The sequence below is a fragment of the Sorex fumeus genome, unplaced genomic scaffold (assembly GCF_029834395.1).
Source record: "Sorex fumeus unplaced genomic scaffold, SorFum_2.1 ptg000006l, whole genome shotgun sequence".
Taxonomy (NCBI): domain Eukaryota; kingdom Metazoa; phylum Chordata; class Mammalia; order Eulipotyphla; family Soricidae; genus Sorex; species Sorex fumeus.
The window spans coordinates 42,794,553-42,814,686 of NW_026606063.1; the positions used below are offsets into that span (position 1 = coordinate 42,794,553).

The following is a 20,134-nucleotide window of genomic DNA, read 5'->3' on the forward strand; positions in this document are numbered from 1 at the left end:
GAAAGTTTTGGAGATGATCTGATCCACACTTCTAGGACCAAATACCATGTAATTTATTCATCTACTTCAACCAAGAATTAGTTGAATTTCACTATCATTCTAACGTTTCTTACTCCTTCCTCAGGATAGGACTGAAATGCTTGATCAGGTAGGAATGTAAAACTCAAAAAGTTTAGCCTCCAAATATCAGCAAGTGCCACAGAAAAATATTTGAGAATTCTATGTAAGAAAGCCCCTGCATGGCTGGAGATCGCTCAGAGGGCTCGAGTGCGTGCTTTGCATGCTAGGGCTTAGGTCCCAGTGCCACAGGGTCTCCTGAGCACTGCTCCCAAAAGAAAATCTGAAGGTAGTTGGTTCAGTGTTCCAACATTAGTGTAATACCCATATTTTCCCAATAGGAGGTTTATGCTTTCACATTGTTACCTAGCAAGTTTATATCAGCAGGAGTGTTTCGAAAATCACTTAAACTGAACAGATTCTCTCAGAAAGTACATGTAAGTAGTCATTTGAATACAACTTCCTGGGCAAAGCACAAGGGCAGGCAAGTGCCTTCAAGAAAACAATCTTCAGAACGAAGTCCCAGCAAATTTCTTTTTCCAAAGAGTGTCGCCATACTTATGTACTGCCCAAAGTGAAAAATAATTTTGGTCAGTGTGAATATCTAGAAATTTCCCATTGGATTCCTACAGTAACAATGTCAGTATAGACAATCCCATAAATATACAAATAGTACATGTAACCAATGGTAAAAGAAGTTAAAAGATTTAGTCAAAACATCCTAGGATAAGGTAAAGGTAAAGGCCCTCCCGTTGATCGTCGATTTGCTCGAGCGGGCCCAGTAACGTCTCCATTGGAGACTTTGTTGTTACTGTGTCTGGCATATCGAAAACTCTCGGTAGCTTGCCGGGCTCTCCGAGAGGGCCGGAGGAATCGAACTCGGGTCGGCCATACTCGAGATAAGTTACAGGAGGTTTACTCCATGGCTTGAAGGCCAGCCGCACATGCTTCAGGAAAGGGCAGTTCAGACAGAGAAGGGAACACAAAGTAAAGGGTGTTGGGAGGATTCTCCCAGAATGGGAGATGCATGCTGGAAGTAGACAACAGACCGTGTATGTTTGCCATTCATGCCTCTTTTGCAAACCTTAGCAATCAAAATAAGAGAGAGAACAAAAGGGAATGCCCTGCCACAGAGGCAGGATGTGATGGGGGTATGGGAGGGGTGGGAGGGTTACTGGGATCATTGGTGATGGAGAAAGGGCACTGGTGGAGGCATGGGTACTCGATCATTATATGACTGAAATCCAAGTACAAAAACTTGTAAGGTCAACAACTGTACCACAAGGTGTTTCACTAATAAAAAATTTTTTTTAAAAATCAGGGACGATATGACAGTACAACTTCATATGTGACTGAAAGGTGTGTAATGGTTTAGGATTCATAGAGATAGTAGAGGGGTTAAGGTTCTTTCTTTACATTCAGCTGACATGAATTTAATCTCCAGGACTACATATGGTCTCTGACTGGAGTAAGCAATGAGTACTGCCTAGTGTGCAGTGTGTCCCCCTAAGCCAAAAGTGTGTAATAATTTGGTTAAACGAGTCAGGAATGAGTGCACTGCCCACAACTTTTTGTTTGTTGTTTTAATTTTGGATAATAAATATTTTAAATTAAAAAAAAGATTTAGTCAAGGGTTTCAGAGATGCTTTAACAGATTAGTATCAGTCACTAGGTAATTGTGAATTCATCTAAAAAATGCAAGGAAAAAGTACAGGGAAAGAGTTGGGGTGTTTGCCCTGCACACAGTCAGTTTAACCCCCTGAGGTGTGGCCCCAAACCAAAACAAAACAAAGTGCAGGGACCAAGCTTATCAGTAAAGTGCATGGCTTGCATTTGTCAAGTCCTGGGTTTGATCCTGAATATCCCCCTCTCCCTCACCAAAAAAAAAACAGGTAATATGTAGACATTAGCTAATTTTTTTCTATGGATCAAAGTAATCTTACCATCTCTTACGGTATTTTATCATTACAACTTAATGAAAAGTAACAGACAAGTTCTGATTACCTTTATTAAATACGGAATTTGAAAAACTCTATCCTTACAATTTTGTGTTGTAGTTCTGTAACTTTAAAGGACAAACTGCAAAACAAAAACAAACTTAAAATTTAAGGCACCATGATTTATGAAGTGCTCATAATAGTTTCATGGTATGCAATGTCCTAACACCAATCTCATTACCAATGTCCTCCTATTCCCTCCCACTCCCCTCAACAGGCACATTTTTAAATTCAGTTATTGTGGTTTGGGTTTCCTGCTTTGTTTAAACATCTATCCCTCACCTCTACACCACCAAAGTGCTAGGGGGCCCTGCCCTTGCTACTCCAGTCTGCCTCTTCTTACTTACCCTCTCTATATTTCTTTCCTTCTCTGACCTCATTTCAATAGTCTAGATAAAGGGTAACTGAGGTATCCCCACTGCAAATAAGTGAAACCATCAGGTAGTTATTATTCTTCATTTAACATGGCATCCTCGAGTTCCATCCAAGTTGCCGTAAACTGCACGAGTCGATCCTTCCTTGCAGCTGCCCAGTACTCCACTGTGTATATGCATCATACCTTCATTATCCACCCATCTATCATTGTATACCTGGTTAGAATTCTATATTCTAGCTACTGTGCTCACTGCTGAAATGAATAGTATGTTTATATTCTTTTGACTGAATGTTTTTGGGGACACAGATATTAATCCTTTGAGTATACCCAAAGCCTACACATGACAATGGCTTAAAAGTGTTTGCAGACTACCCAGAATTTATGGTAGAGTCAGAAATTTTCTGAGATAATTCTTTAATACAACTCCTAGAAGAAATGTGTATTAAATTTTTAAGTAAATTTATAAATAAAAGCTTACAAACTCATGAAGAACTGTTTAAACCGTAAGTTTCTCGCAAAATGAGAATTATAAAGTATGCAAATCTGCTACTTAAAATATGTTGATATAATAATGGTACTGAATGCCGGTATTTAAATGATCCGGCTGACTGTGAATATTCAACCTCTTCCTTTCTGTTCATGTCTGGCTGAGAAGGGAAGAAGGAACAAATTAAGGCTACAAGTGACTGAAAAATTCTTCATGTTGTTTCCTGTGCCCACTTGTTGCGGGTATGGTCTTTTTCTCTGGAGTCCAAACACAAGATAAAAGGGCTCTCCTTCACAATCAGAACCGATCTGCTGCTCTGCTAGCCACAGCTCGAATGTTGCCGTAGACCTTTGAAGGAGGATTTCCTGCAGAAGAAAAAAGGTTATACAAATACACTGACCTATAAAAACTACCTGGGAAACTGAACAACCCTAAAAAGAACAAGAACATTTTCTGTGCAAGCTACCCCAATCCTGGAAATCACAACCTAGGTTGCTGACTGCTGCAGATTTGCAAATGAGACTAGTCTGATCAAGTAAGTTGACTGATACTAATCAGCAGCTCCCTTCTGCTGAACCTGAAACATGACTTTGCCTGCTATTCTTGAATGGCTTTTCTGTCATCTCGTCAGGAAAAGGAGCAAAGACATCAGTACTCCTACCCGATAAACCCTCTCTCTTCTCAAGCTGACTGATGGAATCCAAGCAAAGATCCTACTCCTCTCTAGGCCAGAGAACTCTTCCTACAATGATTTGCAAAAGTGGTGTGAGTTCCTAAATTCTCTATTTTCTTTGCAGAGAAAACACCAGAGAAATAAAGGACTCTTACCCAGGATGAGGTTGCAAATAGCAGTTCTTGCCATCTTGATGTTTTGGAAAGAGCCAAGGATGTGAACTTTCCTGCAAGAGAGAATGAGTCAAGTTAGCAACAAAAAGCATCCTCTTAAAAAATCATGATAGACATAGATTCTAAGTAAAAGCAGGGGTGATGGCTGCATAACTCTGTCCATTCACTAAAAACTACCTGAAGGGGGGGTAGGAATTTTGTAGTATTATGTGCCAGTAAAAAATTAACTATAAAGGACTAAAAAAAATTTTTTTAACTGAGTTCTTTAAAATTAATAATCATAGCAAGCATCTTCCTCTCGGAGAGCCCGGCAAGCTACTGAGAGTATCTCGCCTGCATGGCAAAGCCTGGCAAGCTCCCCGTGACGTATTTGATATGCCAAAAATAATAACAAGTCTCACAATTTGTTGTGAAACGTTACTGGTACCCACTCGAGCAAACTGATGAACAACAGGAGGACAGTGACAGTGCTACAGTGTACAATATCTACCATCTAAAGAGTATTTTCTATGTATTAGGGTTTACATGTTCTCCTTTAATCCTTAAACATTAGCTTTTAAGATAGATGTTATCAGTCGTTCAAAAGGAAAAGCAGATCACACAAAGGAAATCTAGAAACCCGTCAAATTTAAACACTGGCAGTTATTAAAGTAACACTGTACTTTTAATCAAAATATCTTTAATTTGCTTATAAATGTATGGACATGGAGAGTATCATGCTAAATGAAATGTGTCAGGAGAGGGACAGATAAGAATGACTGACTGCATTCACTTGTGGAATATAAAAAAAAAAAGACACAAATAGTATAAGGCTAATACCCAAGGTGACGGTAAACAGAAGCCAAGAGGACTGGTCAGTGGTTGGAAGCTTGCCACATGACTTTTCGGGAGGCACAGGGCAGTGAGGGTAGAGAAGAGACCAACATGACAATAATAGTTGGATATGATCATTTTGGACAGGAACTGAGTGCTCAAAGTAGGTAAAGGGATATACCCGATGACCTTTCATTACCCATATAGCAAACCTTAAGGTGTTGGGGGTGGGGGGACAGGAGGGAAGGGGGACAGAGAGGGAGGAAAAGGGGAAGGGGGAGGAGGGGGAGGGGGAGGGGGAGGAGGACTGGGACCACTGGTGGTGTGAAAAGCACACTGGTAAAGGGACGGGTGTCGGAACATTATATGATTGAAATACGTTATAAACAAATCTGTAAATGTGTTCATCACTGTGTTTCAATTAAATTAAAAATAAAAACTTGTTGGGCCTCATGGGATGGGGGTGGAGCCGGTTGTCCTCCCCGTCCCAATTAGACCCCAAGTCATCGCCCACGAACGGCTTCTCTGACTCCTGATCAAGCTGCTTAATGGCCATGATCCCAGAGACTCAGAAACAAATCTCGAAATTCAGCGACTTTTGGCAGGAATGTGTCCGGACCACACAGTAAGTTACTGTCGCCGGGCCACCCCAGGGGGGAAAGGGTGTTGTCCCTCCCTGCTTGCCCCTGGCGGCTCGGTGGCCGTCATCCTCCAGAGGCCATTGGACAGTCAGGTCTGGGCCCACAGTGATGAGACATTTTGGGCCTCACGGGATGGGGGTGGAGCTGGTCCTGTCCTCCCCACCCCAACGAGACCCCAAGTCAGCGCCCGTGAACAGCCTTTATGGCTCCTGATCAAGCTGCTTAACGGCCATGATCCCAGAGACTCAGGAGTAAATCTCGGAACCCAGCAGGTTTTGGCAGAAATCCCTCCAGATTTAAGTGTTAAAATTTCGGAATTTCAAAATCGCACGGCCACTACTGCAGGCACGTGACATCATATGTTATTCATAACCAGCAATAGATCACAAATTGTCTTTGCCTTTTCAGCATATCTAAGTGTTGAGGTAAAATCTCAAATAATAATGGTGGATCTGGTGTCAAAATATTGAATGTGATCAAATTAGAGAGAGAGTAATTTGGAAATCATCTGTCCCACAGGTAGGGGGAGGGTGTGGGATGGGGGTATACTGGGGTTGTTGTGGGTGGAGAATGGTCACTAGTGAAGGTACAGGTGTTTCATTGTATGACCGAGACTTAGACCCAAAAGCTTTGTAACTGCCCTCAACGGTGATTCAATAAATAAAATTATAAAAAATGGAAAAAAAATTAAGGTGGAGTACATGTACAATTCAATCAGCTAAACAGTGGCTGAATAAATAGCAGTACTCCTACATTAAACCTACATTTAAAAAAACCCTCTTTGCACTTCAACTACAATGCTTTCAAACAAATCACCCCAATTCTTCAGTATTCACAGAGGTACTGTTGCAGGCCATTTTAATGGGCATTCCTTATTGACTAACACTAAGTAAAATTGGCAATACAGCATTTTGCTTTTCTCAAGCCCAACTTTAAATTGACAATAAACTGACACTAAAACTGGCAGGGGGAACATCAAGTAGAAACCTCTCCCTGAGGTTCCAATACACCAAAACATAGTGTGAAGGTGAAGATAAAAATGAGAATCAGTTTTAAAAAACTTGTTCATGACAAAGTCCCCAGATCATCTTCACCCGGAATAAACAGGCAACCCCCCCCTCTGTAACTGGCAAAGTTATGGGGGTGGGGACGGATTGCTCACGTAGACAGCAAAAGACAAAGAGTCTGTAGACATAGCAGAGGTAGGAGCAGAGAGCCAAAAGCTAAGTCCACATCAAGCAAACTTCTGCACCTAAATCCTGAGATGTGCAACCATTCTGTAATGGGCTCTGAAAGCCTGGCAGACAGGTGGTAGGTACTTCAGAAAACACACTGAAAGCTTTGCATGTAGAAGGCCCTGGGTGTGATTCCTGGCAGGCCAGAGAGGGCAGAGTTAAGGCACTTATCTTACATGTAGCTGACCCAGCTGGAGTACAGAGCTAGGAGTTAGTCCCTGAACACGACTGAGTGTGACCCAACTAGGCAAAACAAGAAACAAACAAAAATTGAGTAGCAGCAAAGAAGACCGAAGAATGCTTCTCTGGAGAACCTGACCTGCTCGTAAAGACTGAAGACACTGACACCAGAACTTTCTCCAAAGAAACAGCCTGGTCAGTCAACCAAGCTGAAACTTGCAGTCAACTTTTCGCCTCCAACCTCATCCCCCATGAACCGTGAGGGCTATTTTGATTCTTACCATTCCACCCATACACACAGCACACCCTATCAGCAGAATCTGTGTGTCTAACAAAGTAAAAACACAGGATGTTAAGAAAATGAAACAGGATCAGAAAGAGTAACAGAAAGGGATTCCAGATAGGACAAGACAGGGAAAGAAGGAAAACTAAAGAGGATCCAAGAAAAGGTCTCAGAACTTTAGATGTGTTCCTACTCTGAAAGAGCCTAGTAAGAGAAGTAAAAAAGGCCCGTATCAATGCACCTCACTGTGAAATTTCAGAACCTGGGTACAAAGCACCAGAAATAGGAATCAAAGTGGCTTTGGGGTTCTCAAAACTGAAAGTGAAATGGTGATGCATAGAAATGCCTTCAGATTTGTGAATGAGAATGACTTCTAACTGAAAGATGTGTACTTGGCCAAGACAGAAGGAATTTTCAGAAATGGGTTTCAAAAAACACATACTTCCTATGTTATATTAATTCCTGGATTCCATAGCCTGTGTCAGGAAAATAAGAAGCACTGAGGGGAAAAAGATTAGACCCAGAGATTCAGACAGTAAAAGGGAAGGGTAAAAAGAGAATTGAGAGGCCAGCTGGGAACCAGAGAGACTGGTGCAAGTGCTTCCAGAATACATGGTGCCAGGAGAAATTTCTAAAAATGTTTGATATTTCAAACATAGCAAGAGGAGATAAAGACATAGACGCTTGAGTATTTCAGGTAAAAACTGCAAAGGATATAAAATAATCATAGCATATCATCTTGGTAATCTACTACTATATTGAGCACTGACATTTTAGTTAATACTGACCACTGGTCTAATAAAAACCACAATGTCGGAAGAAGATGGGAATAAGCCAACAGGCTTGTTTATAGCAGAGAGATGAGCGGAGAGGAGGAGAGGGAAGGGGTGAGAGAATGCTAGAGTTTCATCTTTCATGGTAGGAAGTCAACAGTGAACCTGAAAAGAAAATCAAGAACCTAATACTCTACTAACAAGGTATTTAAACATACACGTTTAATAAGGTGTTTAACAAGGTATTAAAGCTTAGAGGTGGGGGGAATGAGGGGAACTAGTCCAAAGAGTTCAAATTTTCTTTGAGGCATTAGAATACTACGTATGTCTAATGTTCTGAAAAATAAAACTCCTGGGACGGGTAATGAATGTGTGCCTCTATGTGGCCCTTAATAAGTCCCTGATACCATTAAGAAAAAAAACAAACTTTTGCTCTACGCAGACTATGAGCAGCCACAACACTATGTATGAGAAGTTTTCCTGTTAAGCCCACCAAAGTAGCTGGGCAGGAGCTTGGATGGAATGGAGGTCTTAGAACAAGCAGGCAAAATAATCCTCTAACATATTAAATACAGTTGGAACAAAGATATTTCAATTTCACATCTTATTCACATTATTCTGTATTTTGCTGTTATTAGTAAGTCATCAAAATAACATTTACAAGGGTGTGAGTCCAGTTTGTGACTTTATCATCATTAACATAATCACTAAACATGCAGATTTCCAGTTAGCATACTTAGAACAAACACACAAGGTAGCACATTTTTAATTCAAGTCATTTGTATGAGTTTGCAAAATAAAAAAATCCAATAGCTACTTTAATCATAATGACCCCACACACAAAACTACTCAAATGTCCTTCAACTGCAGATAGACACATAAAATGCAATTTATCATCAGAAATGAAGAATTATGGATGCTCAAAACCATGCTAATTAAAACACCCCACCCCCTATGATACACTGAAGACTACATTTATATAAGTATTTTCATTTACATAAGCTACTAGAAAGGCAAAACTATCAAGACAGAAACTCGATAATGACTGACTGGCTAAGGGGGGCTGAGGAGATAAGCAAAGAACTACTGGCGTGATGGACTTGTACGTGCAGTGGAACCACAGTGATGGACAGAGCATTTGCCAAAAACTCACTGACCTCTATCCTTGAAACAGGTAAACCATATTGTGTATAAATCATTCCACAACAAAAGCTGTTTTAAGAAATTAGATTAACTACATTTTAACACACTCTTTCTCTCTCTATATATATATGTATATACTTATTTTATGAATGCATTAAGCTGTAAATTTAAAATCTTAACCATAATTTGATTAGCAAAGTAGTTACATTTTTAGCTTCTAAGCAGTTTTTAGAGCTGGCAACTCATGATATTTTGAAATGTGTTATACATGTCAAAAATGTTGAAATCTCTAGTGTTTTTTTTTTCTTTCTTTTTCGGTAACACCTGGCGATGCACAGGGGACCTTATCGGATGCTGGGAATAGAACCTGGGTCAGCAGCCTGAGGCAAACACCTCACCTGCTGTACTATGACTCCAGCCCCAAAATCTCTAGTTTAAGAAAGATTTTCTCAGAACTTCATATCCCCAACTCTAGGCTCAATTCCTAATGATCAACTTATACCCATTTTTAGGTAAAGAACATCAGCAATCTAGGGTTACAATTACACCTAAGGGACAGAGTCTAAAATTTTTATTCTAATTAATGGTTTTAGAGTCTCTTGATTTAGAGCAATGATGAGGTGATTTTGAACAAAATTATTTCAGGATTTAGTAGCAGGCAGACACCTCTTCCACTCAATCAGCTGCTTTGTTTCCCAGTCTTGTGGTCATCACCTCTGAGCCATCTCCTAATAATCCCAACCTAGTGACAGAGCAGCTGCCAACTCAGACTGGCTACTCAAGCTGGACTCAAAGCGCTTTGATTCTCAGCACATCGCAATTTCATTATGTCCACGTTTAACTGCTGGTTTTCTTCTTTTATGAATAGTCTTTATAATAATAAAATATTTCAAATGAGGGCTGGAGCGATAGCACAGCGGATAGGGCGTTTGCCTTGCACGCAGCCAACATGGCTGAGCCAGGTTCGATTCCTCCACCCCTCTTGGAGAGCCCGGCAAGCTACTGAGAGTATCTCGCCTGCACGGCAAAGCCTGGCAAGCTACCCGTGATGTATTCGATATGCCAAACACAGTAACAATTGTCACAATGGAGACGTTACTGGGCCTGCTCGAGCAAATCGATGAACAATGGGAGGACAGTGACAGTGATTTCAAATGAGAGCCTCACAAAGGGATTTAAAAAACCACTCCTGGGGCTGGAGAGATAGCACAGCGGGTAGGGTGTTTGCCTTGTACGTGGGAAACCTGGGTTCGATTCCCAGCATCCCATATGGTCCCCTGAGCACTGCCAAGGGTGATTCCTGAGTACAGAGCCAGGAGTAATCCCTGTGCATCGCCAGGTGTTACCCAAAAAACAAAAACAAAAACAAAAAAACCAACCACTTTTTGGCTTTACTTTAACCATTAATAGATCAATTTCTGGATTCTGAAACATTAAATTCTCAACTGTCAAGTCATCTTTACAGGATTCTAGACACTTCTTTCACTGGTGCCTGAGAATAAAGCTCCAATTTCTAAGCTATTCTCAATTAACTTAATCAACTCATTGCAGGTAACTGTCTAGAATTTTATCTTGATAAGAATTAGTGCTAGTTACACAGAGACTATCTCTGTGACCTTTTGAAGCCAACAAAATGTCCAATATAATTTTATGACAATACCCTCAAGATCAGATACTTACACATCAGCCAGAACTATCCGTGTCCGTGTCACATTCTCTATGGTGAATTTGGTTTTTCCTCCTTTGCCAGCAATTCTTCCAATAGCTCGGGATAGGTGGTCTCCCTTTAGGGGCTTTACTAAATAAGAAAATCAATGGAAGCAAGTCATTCCAGTGCACAACCCACTTAAACAAAATTTAATCATTAATTCTCCCTACAAGAGACAAAATACTTATTTTTTTTAGTGAATACATTATTTAATTCAGAAAATGACATTTAGAATCACAACAGGTGCAATGCATCTATTATCCAGATATGACCTGGAGAAAATAATTTTCTTCTGTCCTCAGGTTCCCTCCCATCACCCCCACCCCCTGCTGCCTCTATGGCAGGCACTTTTCTTCTCCCTCCCTCCCTCCTTCCTTTTGGGTGTTATGGTTTACAACATTGATGCTGAAAGGTTATCAATATTTCTTTACCTACTTTTAACCCTCAGATCTTGTCCAGCGTGATCATTCTCAGTTATTATTGTCATATTGGTCCATTCTCTATCTTACCTACCTTTAGACCCACACACACTTGTGGTTAGTTCCAACCACTGACCAGTCCTCCTAACTCCTGTTTTCTCTGGCCATGGATATTAGTCTTCTACTATATATATTTTTATATACCACAAATGAATTCAGTCATTCAAAGCATTTTTTAGAAACCGGTCACACCAAAACATGCAGGTCATAATATTTATTACTTCAGTTAAATTTTTTTTGAATTTTAAGCTGAGAAAAAACCCTCAACCAATACTACTCAAAAATTCTTTTAAAGTTAAAATATAAATAAAATAAAGGCCCTCCCGTTGATCGTCGATTTGCTCGAGCGGGCCCAGTAACGTCTCCATTGGAGACTTTGTTGTTACTGTGTCTGGCATATCGAATACTCTCGGTAGCTTGCCGGGCTCTCCGAGAGGGGCGGAGGAATCGAACTCGGGTCGGCCATGTTGGCCGTGTGTAAGGCGAACGCCCTACTCGCTGTGCTATCGCTCCAACCCTAAGGTAAAGGTAAAGGCCCTCCCGTTGATTGTCGATTTGCTCGAGCGGGTCCAGTAACGTCTCCATTGGAGACTTTGTTGTTACTGTGTCTGGCATATCGAATACTCTCGGTAGCTTGCCAGGCTCTCCGAGAGGGGCGGAGGAATCGAACTCAGGTCGGCCACGTTGGCCGCGTGTAAGGCGAACGCCCTACCCACTGTGCTATCGCTCCAGTCCATTAAGTTAGCAATACAAAAATACCCGAATTGTAGAATAAGACCACAAAGCACTCACCATCTGTAATTTCAAAAGACTCTAGGAAGAGGTCATCCAGTCTAATGAGGGCAAGTGCATCCTGTAACATTAAAGTAAACACAAGTCCCTTAGCTACCTGAGAATGATGGCAAACTAAAATTCACAAATTATATACCAGAAAATTCAAATGGGGCCAGAGTGATAGCATAGTGAGCAGCCAATGAGGGTTCAATCCCTGGCATCCCATATGGTTCCCAAGCATTGCCAAGAGTAATTCCTTAGCACACAGAGCCAAGAGTAATCCCTGAGCACTGCTGGGTGCGACCCCCGCCCCCTCCCTCCACCCCCCAAAAAACCCAAACTGGAAAAAAAGGGTGGATGGGTTTGAGGAGAGACAGCTCGAGGGGTATGTGCAAGGCTCCCCAGTTTATACCTGGCATTGCATGACTTTCAGCCCCCACCATCATGGGTATAGACCTGGTGAGTTTCCCTGCATCCCATCCCTAGCACCACAGCACAGAGCCGCAGTGCTGGTGGCCAGCAACAACCAGCCATCAGGCCCACAGGCCAAGGGTCTGCTGAAGCAGCCCACTGGGAGGCTTTTATTTCCCAAAGAAATAAAATCATGGGCCAAAATCCCCAAACCCAAGAAAACATTCACACTGAGTCTTTCTTCAAACCCTCCTTCAGCTGCCATGAGGCCACTCACCTCCACCTGAAACCCCAGGACAAAGGCTTTCACAAAATCAGCGGCTTTGGTCAGAGCACCAACATCTTTGGTATCTTTACATGTCTGTTTAATGAAACAAAGGGAAACAAAGGTGTTTACAGCTGGAGGTGGAAAAGGTGATGTTCCATCAAAATTCCCTCCACCACCACCCTTTGCGAACACAACAGGCCTTAAAGTCCACTTTTTGGTGAGGTAATGGGCAGCTTTCCCAGCTGGAGTAGGCGACTGATTTCCCAAGGGTCTGGAGTTTACAGCGGGATCTCTGCCCAGTCCAATGGAGCCATCACCCGAACTAAGCAGGGCCCCTTCTCTCTCTTCCTGGGTGCAGTCTCCCAGATAGACTTAATGGAATACCTCCCTCAGGAGATGAACCACGTATGTGCTAATGCTCCCCAAGGCAACAACTCCAGTATGAATTAATGACATTTTTTAAAGCAGGGATCCAGCTTTCTGTTTATTTGAATACCACAGAAATGGCTACTCTTCATCAAATGCCCACCCGTGAAAAGAACATGCACCCTCGGATTGTTTTACACCTCAGAGCTGTAAATTTCATTACAATCCTAAATACTAAGTGATATTCCCATGGTTTTTATCTGGGAGAACAGGTTAAAATTTGAACCAGGTCTGAATCCAAAACCATTATTTCTATTCACACAGATTCAAAATCAGGCTGAGGAGACCACACACCTGACAAAACCATACAAGGTGGTATAATGAAACATTTAAAACCAGATCCCAATTAACGTCCTTATGTGACTTTGGCCAACTTTTGTAGACCCTCCAGATCTTACATTTTCTCATCTGAGAATAAGGATATAAGTGTAGAAGATTCAGAGAGGTCTCAACTATTAACACTCACTTACTAGCTTGGTGCTACTGTGAGTATTCGATATGCCAGATACAGTAACAACAAAGTCTCCAATGGAGACGTTACTGGGCCCGCTCGAGCAAATCGACGATCAACGGGAGGGCCTTTACCTTTTACCTTTTTACTAGCTTGGTGACTTTGGCCAAGACACTTCTTTTTCAGTTTCCTCATATATCCAAATTGAAAATGTGTCATCTACCTTATGTGACATTATAAAACCATACTGATGCAAGGTATGCCAAAGCACCCCTCTGGGTCTGGAATACAGCAGCATCAACACAAGTTACTGGGATCCAAATGGATGCTACTGCAATATAACACAAAGCTTAGGCACTGGGTCAGGAGTACCTCAGGGTCAGGAACACATACCTGAAATGCAGAGTCCCAAATTCAATCCCCAATACTGCATGGACCCTGGGACCACTGGGTATGGTCCTGATGGTTTCCAGCACCCTTGTGCTCATGCACCCCCCCAAATTGGGAAGGAGTGCTGAACTATCTGGCCTGGTTGCCTACCACTAGGCAGAACTGAAGCCACCCACCCCAAATAAAAGTTCTGACACCGAAGAAATGACTGAAAAGGGTCAAATAAAGAAGAAAGCCTTGAGGTAGACCCTAAAACAGTGTTTCCCAAAGTGGTGCTATGGCTTCTACTAGGAACGGGGGGGGGGGGGGGGGGGGGGGGGGGAGTAGCAGGGACAATAATTGTTTACTGCGTTTTCTGTTAATTTGCTTAAAGATGAGAGATTTTCGAGGTGAAACTGAGTGATTTTATTTCTGAAATGGTGCAGTAGGACAAATAAGGTCGGAAACCTCAGCCCTATGATGGAGGGCTAGAACTGAGGGAGAATGGGATGAGGACAGAGAGAGCCTGCAGAGAGCAAAGACGACACACAGAACTGCTCTGAGAGAGGAAGAGGAAACCTGGGAACAAGATTCCTACTTAAAGGGCAAGATCAAATAGAAACTTAATTTTCATCACTCCTGACAAACCACTGGCCCTAGATTACAAAACTGAGAATGAGTCAGTCAGGGGTTTAGGGAGGGGCAGACACACCAGAGGAGACATTTAGGACAGTACTGGAGGATACTGGACACTTTGGTGTTGATAAAGGAGTTATATCTTTGTTCATGAAAACCATAAACATTAACATATTGTAAGCATGTTACCTAAACTACAATAAAAACACATCAAAAACAACAAAAGTCTGGGGAATTTAATCTGGCACTGGCATAGAGGATGGAGTGTAGGAGACTGAAAGCAACGAAGGGAGCAAATCTGGTAGGGACACATGAAGTCACTGCATGAAACCATCAACTCCTGGGTAAAGTGTGGCTAATGGGAAAAAGGGTTCTCTAATCATCAAACCCACATTTCAAATTTTCCCAGCTACTCTCTGGAATGGTGCTTTACATTATTCATGTCTTTATATCATCAACAGAGATGAATCTACAAGAGTCCCAAAGGTGGTATAATCATCCTCAAAAAGATATTTTTGTCTAACTTCTGGACTGCACCACAAGATAAGACACACTAAGACACACACACACACATACACACAGAGGCGGGCACGCACACACACACACTCTTCATACATATTCTCAATACAACATTCTCCCCACCCCTCAAGAATAATATTGAAATACAGTGCCTGTACTACAAGCACACACTTTCTGATTACTGAACACTTGTCTATCTATAATTCTCTTTTTTACTCCTCTTCTTAATTCACTATAGAACTTTATAAAGCACTATGCGAAGGCAGTCTTTTGGTATGGTTTCGGCTAATTTACAAATTAAACTGATACTGATGCTGAATTATTTATTACATGGACCTAATAAACCCGATTTTGAAGATATCTGGGCAAATTTCACTAAAATTAGAAAACGGAAAGTATCGAGCAAATCCCATTAAGAGCAATTCATGCACCTTTCGTCCCTGCAGGAAAAATATGTGTGCTTGGAAATGACTGACATTCTCCTTACCCTAATTTCTACGTTCCTCGATTTCAAGTTAAAGCGTATCTGAAGTCCCAAGTGTTCTACAATCGGAGTAAAAATCTTCATCCAGTTCTCTTTTAAGGGCGTGTATCTGTTGGCTGGGACTGGAACTTTCCTGATTTCGCCTTTCCCACTCTATAATAAAACAGAACGCAGAGGTCAGGCATGGGGGGGGTGGGAGGGTGGGGAAGTGCTACAAAAATCCGCCCTGCAATGAATAAGCTAAACTCCAAAAGACTTCCCTGCAGAACCTCACGCCGGAGATGTCCGCAGTTCTCAGCATCACCCAGAGGCCACCCACGGGTGCCGCCTCCAGCCCCCAGTCCCGTCCCAGTCCCCGGGGTCGCCCGCGAGTACCAGGAACGCGTCCCCGGAGAGGGGCGGGAACACGGGCCTCTTGGCCGGCTGGGCCTCGTCAGTGTCCATACGCCCCGCGTCCGCGCCCTCTCCGGCCGAGGACAGCTGCTCAGCCCGCCGTTTTTTCGCCCGCCGACCCCCCTTGCGGAGAACATGGGTGAAGCCGTCCTCAGCGCCCACGGTCTGCGCCTCCATCGCGCTCTCCATGCCGAAGAGTCTCCGGCAGCGGCACGGGCTTCCGGCTCGGACACGTGCGCTACCGCAACGCGCAGGCGCACGTCTTCCCCTTCCGCCTCTCCGGCTCAGGACTCCGCCCCTCTGCCTAGGGAGTCTCACGCTGGGGGTCCTGAGGCAGGATTTTCTGCGAGGGCCTGCGGGAGAAAGAGGCTGTTCTGAAATATGCCTGATTTTTGTGGTCGCTTCCTTGACCTCGCCAACAACAGCCAGAGCATTTTTTCTCATCTCTACATCTGCATATGTGAGTAATAGGAGAAGGCGAAAAATTATTTCATGTCATCGGTGCGGAATAAATCTTGGGTTACTTTATTATTGCCCTGGCATCATTTAGGTCTACTAAACCCAACTCGCTGTGGCGTTAGGGGAAAATACGGCAGGCGGGAGGAACAAACTGTCGTTTCTGTTTTGAGTCTGGTTTCCACGTTAGTGTGTACCGTCAGGGTCTAGTGTAAACTCTTGGCAGAGGTGAAATCTGCTGGACCATGTCGGCCTTCGAAAAACCTCAGATCATCGCCCACGTGCAGAAAAGCCTCAACTATACGGTGTTTGACTGTAAGTGGGTGCCTTGCAGCGCAAAATTTGTGACCATGGGCAACTTCGCACGGGGCACCGGAGTTATTCAGCTGTACGAGATCCAGCACGGGGACCTAAAGCTGCTTCGGGAGGTGGGTGCCAGCGCGGACTGCCCAGTTCCAGGGTCTCGGGGCTGCTGGGGGGGGGGGCGCGGGGGAGAGGGGCGGGTTGGGGGGGGCCCGGCGAGAGCGGATCCTGGGCGGGGTTTGCATTTTTTTTTCGTCGAAACTTTCGTCCATCGGGCGTCTTTCCAAAGCACGGTTCCACTAAGGGCCTAGCGAATTTAAATCGCGAATTGAGGAGTACACACGGCCGACGTAAAACACTTTGGTTCGAGACCTAAAGAGCCTTGTTTTTCTGCACCCACTCTTCCACCCTCGCAGCTCTTTGGAAATCGTGATCTTTGGAAAGTGACGCGGAGACTTGGTATCTAGATTTCAAGGTCCTTCGGGGACGGTGCAGAGTTGTTTGCTGTGGGTTTATTAAGATGCCCACGTTAGCAGGAGCGAAAGCAGGCACCAGGATGCAGGCAGTATAGTTGGAGGAGACAACCTGCACATACGTTCTTTGAAAGTTTCATCCATCGGTTGCCTGGTATTACAGGCATGTGTATGACAAGAATCCTTCTGTGACAGAGTTTTCTACCGGGTGAATCATTTCATTGTGCTTCAGACCAGCGATGTAATAAATACACACCTAGATGAATTCTCTGGCGTAAAGGAACATAGCTCCATGAGACAAAAACAGGTTTAGGAGGAGCAGGCACCAGTTAACCCATCTAGAAAAAGAGTAGGTCGTTTTGACAGCAATCTGAAGAGGGACCAGGGATGGAGTTCAGTAGTAGAGTACATGCTTTATGTCTTTTGACCCAGACTTAGATTCTGCCCACACCAAGAGTAGAAACAAAAGAGAAATCAGGACCAGAAGATCTTGTACCTTCTGGGAACTAATTATAATTTATTTAAAATATTTATGCACCAAGAAAAAGGGTTTTTTTTTTGTTCTTTTGGGGTTTTTTTGTTTTGTTTTTGGGTTACACCCAGCAAGAGGATCACTCCTGACTCTGCACTCAGGAATTACCCCTGGAGGTGCTTGGGGACCATATGGGATGCCGGGGATAGAATCTGGGTCGGCCACGTGCAAGGCAAACGCCCTACCCGCTGTGCTATTGCTCCGGCCCCCAAAAGAAGTATTTTTAAAAAGTCTTTAAGTAGGGTATGGCATGATCAGATTTGCAACCTTTATAAAGATTGCTAGTGAAAGAATTTGCCAATAGTGAGCTAACATTTTTAAGTCTCTTTTCAGTGTAATAAATTGATTTCATTTGCCAGAAAATAGTTAATCAAACATTTTGGAATATACTAGAGTACAGAAAAGATTGAGAATTTTAGGAACCAAAAACTATGGAGCAAATCTTCTTGAAAGAAGCAGGAGTTAGGGTAGGTAAGATCACTACAGTCCAACAGGCAGTCTTGAATTAGGAGGTAGGTAAGATCACATCCCGTTTTCAATTTTTGCTATTGCCAGTGTTCTTGTTCAGTCTCTCAAGGCTAGTCAAGTGCTCTTCTCGGGGTTCTTAATCATTACTGACTTTCTTTTTTTCTTTTCTGTTTTGTTGTTGTTATTGTTGCAGTTGTTGTTCCATGGGGGTCTGAAGGGTGGTGGACCACACTTCTCAGTGGTCAGGAATTACTCCTAACTCTGCTCAGGGATCATTCCTGGTGGCGCCACAATTAAACCAGGGTTTGCTGTGGGCAAGTGCCTTAACCCAGTCCCACTGACTTATTTTTTACCCTTTCTTCCATCTCTCCATCTCTGATCACTGGGTGCTCTTCTAAGGTCAAATTCAGGGTATTTGCTGAGTTGAACCCCCCTCCTCCTAATTTCCATCCAAAGTTGAAGAACCCCACACAGTGCATTTCTCTGGTATATCATATCTGTACCAGAAGTGTGTCATTCTCTCTCATTTATTTCAAATTAGATTATAAGCTCCTGGAGAGTAAGAACAGTATCTTCCTCAGTGTGGTTTGTTATGGTTTGTAAGGAGCAACCACTCAATGAATTGCTTGTTAAAAGAATGAGTGAATATAGATCTGTAAAAGGATCTAACTTGGGATATTTAAATATTGGCCTCATGATTATTAGTTAGTTTGGGTGAGGAGTTTGAATGAATGAGAAACATTAGAGTAGCAGCGAATAGCAAAAGAAGCCTGCTGGTGAATTTTCACAAGCAAATACAAGCAAAGATTGATCATAGAATATCTATAAGCTTGTGACTTCTTAAAAAGAGGGAACATAATTTGTTTATAGTTTAGGGACTCATTTGTTTTATGTAAATTGGTGCTCTTTGTCTTTTTTACAGATTTTGATAATTCTTTTTATTCTCCTATTTTTTTGTTTGTATTTTACTATAACTGAATGAACTTAGGGCTTACTTCTGCCCTATACTCAGGGATCACTCCTAGTGGATCAGGGGACCATATGTGGTGCCAGGAATGAAAACCTGGTAAGTTACATGCAAGACAAGTGCCTTACCTGCTTGCTGTACTATCTCTCCAGCCCCAGATTCTGAACAGTTTTAGAATTTTTTTTTTCTTTTTGGATCATGCTCGGGGGTACTCCTGTAGCTGCACTCAAGAATTACTCCTGGCAGTGCTTGGGGAACCATATGGGATGCCAGGGATTGAACCCCAGTTGGCTGTTTGGAAGGCAAGCACCCTACCCACTGTACTATCTCTCTGTACTAAATTCCCCTCTAGCAATTTTTTTGAAGGGTCACACCCGGCGATGCACAGGGGTTACTCCTGACGCACTCAGAAATTACACCCAGCAGTGTTCAGGGACCATATGGGATGCTGGGAATCAAACCCGGGTTGGCCGTATGCAAGGCAAACGCCCTACCTGCTGTGCTATCACTCCAGCCTCTCTAGCAAATTTTTAAAAATTTTCAGGAAATGTAATGTATATCCATGATGAGATATTTTTAAAGTGTAGCTAGGAAGATGAAGGGAAGAGTGTTGGAACATTGTGTGCCTGAAAACTAATCATGAACAGCTTTGTAACTGTATCTCACAGAGATTCAATTTAAAAAAAAAAAACTTTTAAATTTTTTTAAAAGATAAAGTGTAGCTTGGTAAAAGGAAAAATTATCATCCTTTTTAATTTTTTTTTAAATCAGGAAGAGGTAGGCTCCCAGAAGTACTGAGAACTCCAGGTCTCCTTCTCACGAATGCTTGCCCCAGCTATGCCAGTCTGGTGGTTCATTGCTCACCCCTGAAATACTGGTCACCAGTAATTTTAATTCTAGGATTAACCATCTTTGTAGTTCTATCAGTATTCTTTTAGACTTTAACTTATATCATAAACTCTCTAGAGAGAACCAATTATTTCCAAGGGTAAACCAGAAAAAATTGAGAGGTGATTATCTTTTTATAAAAAGCCTATGCTCTCTTTAGAGAGGATAGAACATGTTTGTTTGTTTGTTTGTTTGTTTGTTTTTTAATTAAGGTTTGGGGGGGTGTGAGCGGGGTGGGCACAGAAAAATAGTGGAGTGGGTATGGCACTTGCCTTGTAAGTCCTGATCAGTGTTGGAT

At 42.6% G+C, this 20,134-nt stretch overlaps 2 protein-coding genes across 2 annotated transcripts in view; one reads left to right on the top strand and one right to left on the bottom strand.

Annotated features, from left to right (window-relative positions):
• Positions 1-2,047: 2,047 nt before the first annotated feature.
• On the bottom strand, positions 2,048-16,008 carry PNO1 (partner of NOB1 homolog). Its single transcript, XM_056128637.1, has 7 exons — positions 15,732-16,008; positions 15,360-15,509; positions 12,481-12,564; positions 11,811-11,871; positions 10,512-10,629; positions 3,746-3,816; positions 2,048-3,282 (listed from the first exon to the last, which is right to left on the bottom strand). Exons 1-7 carry the CDS (start codon positions 15,936-15,938, stop codon positions 3,215-3,217), a joined length of 759 nt encoding a protein of 252 aa, XP_055984612.1. The 5' UTR covers positions 15,939-16,008; the 3' UTR covers positions 2,048-3,214.
• A 329-nt stretch (positions 16,009-16,337) lies between these two features.
• Positions 16,338-20,134, top strand: part of DNAAF10 (dynein axonemal assembly factor 10) — a 32,364-nt gene continuing 28,567 nt past the window's right edge. The window contains exon 1 of the mRNA XM_056128625.1: positions 16,338-16,633. Coding sequence (XP_055984600.1) covers positions 16,451-16,633 — 183 coding nt within the window. The 5' untranslated portion in view covers positions 16,338-16,450. The remainder of the gene's footprint in view (positions 16,634-20,134) is intronic.

What these genes read in the sequence shown, in the direction of transcription:
- PNO1 (XM_056128637.1), bottom strand. Translation starts at nt 15,938, where the DNA reads ATGGAGAGCGCGATGGAGGCGCAGACCGTGGGCGCTGAGGACGGCTTC. An exon ending in CGAGGAACGTAGAAATTAGG is followed by an intron (nt 12,565 to 15,359) that starts GTAAGGAGAATG and finishes TTCATTAAACAG; the next exon opens with ACATGTAAAGATACCAAAGA. An exon ending in TCCTGGGGTTTCAGGTGGAG is followed by an intron (nt 11,872 to 12,480) that starts GTGAGTGGCCTC and finishes TTAATGTTACAG; the next exon opens with GATGCACTTGCCCTCATTAG.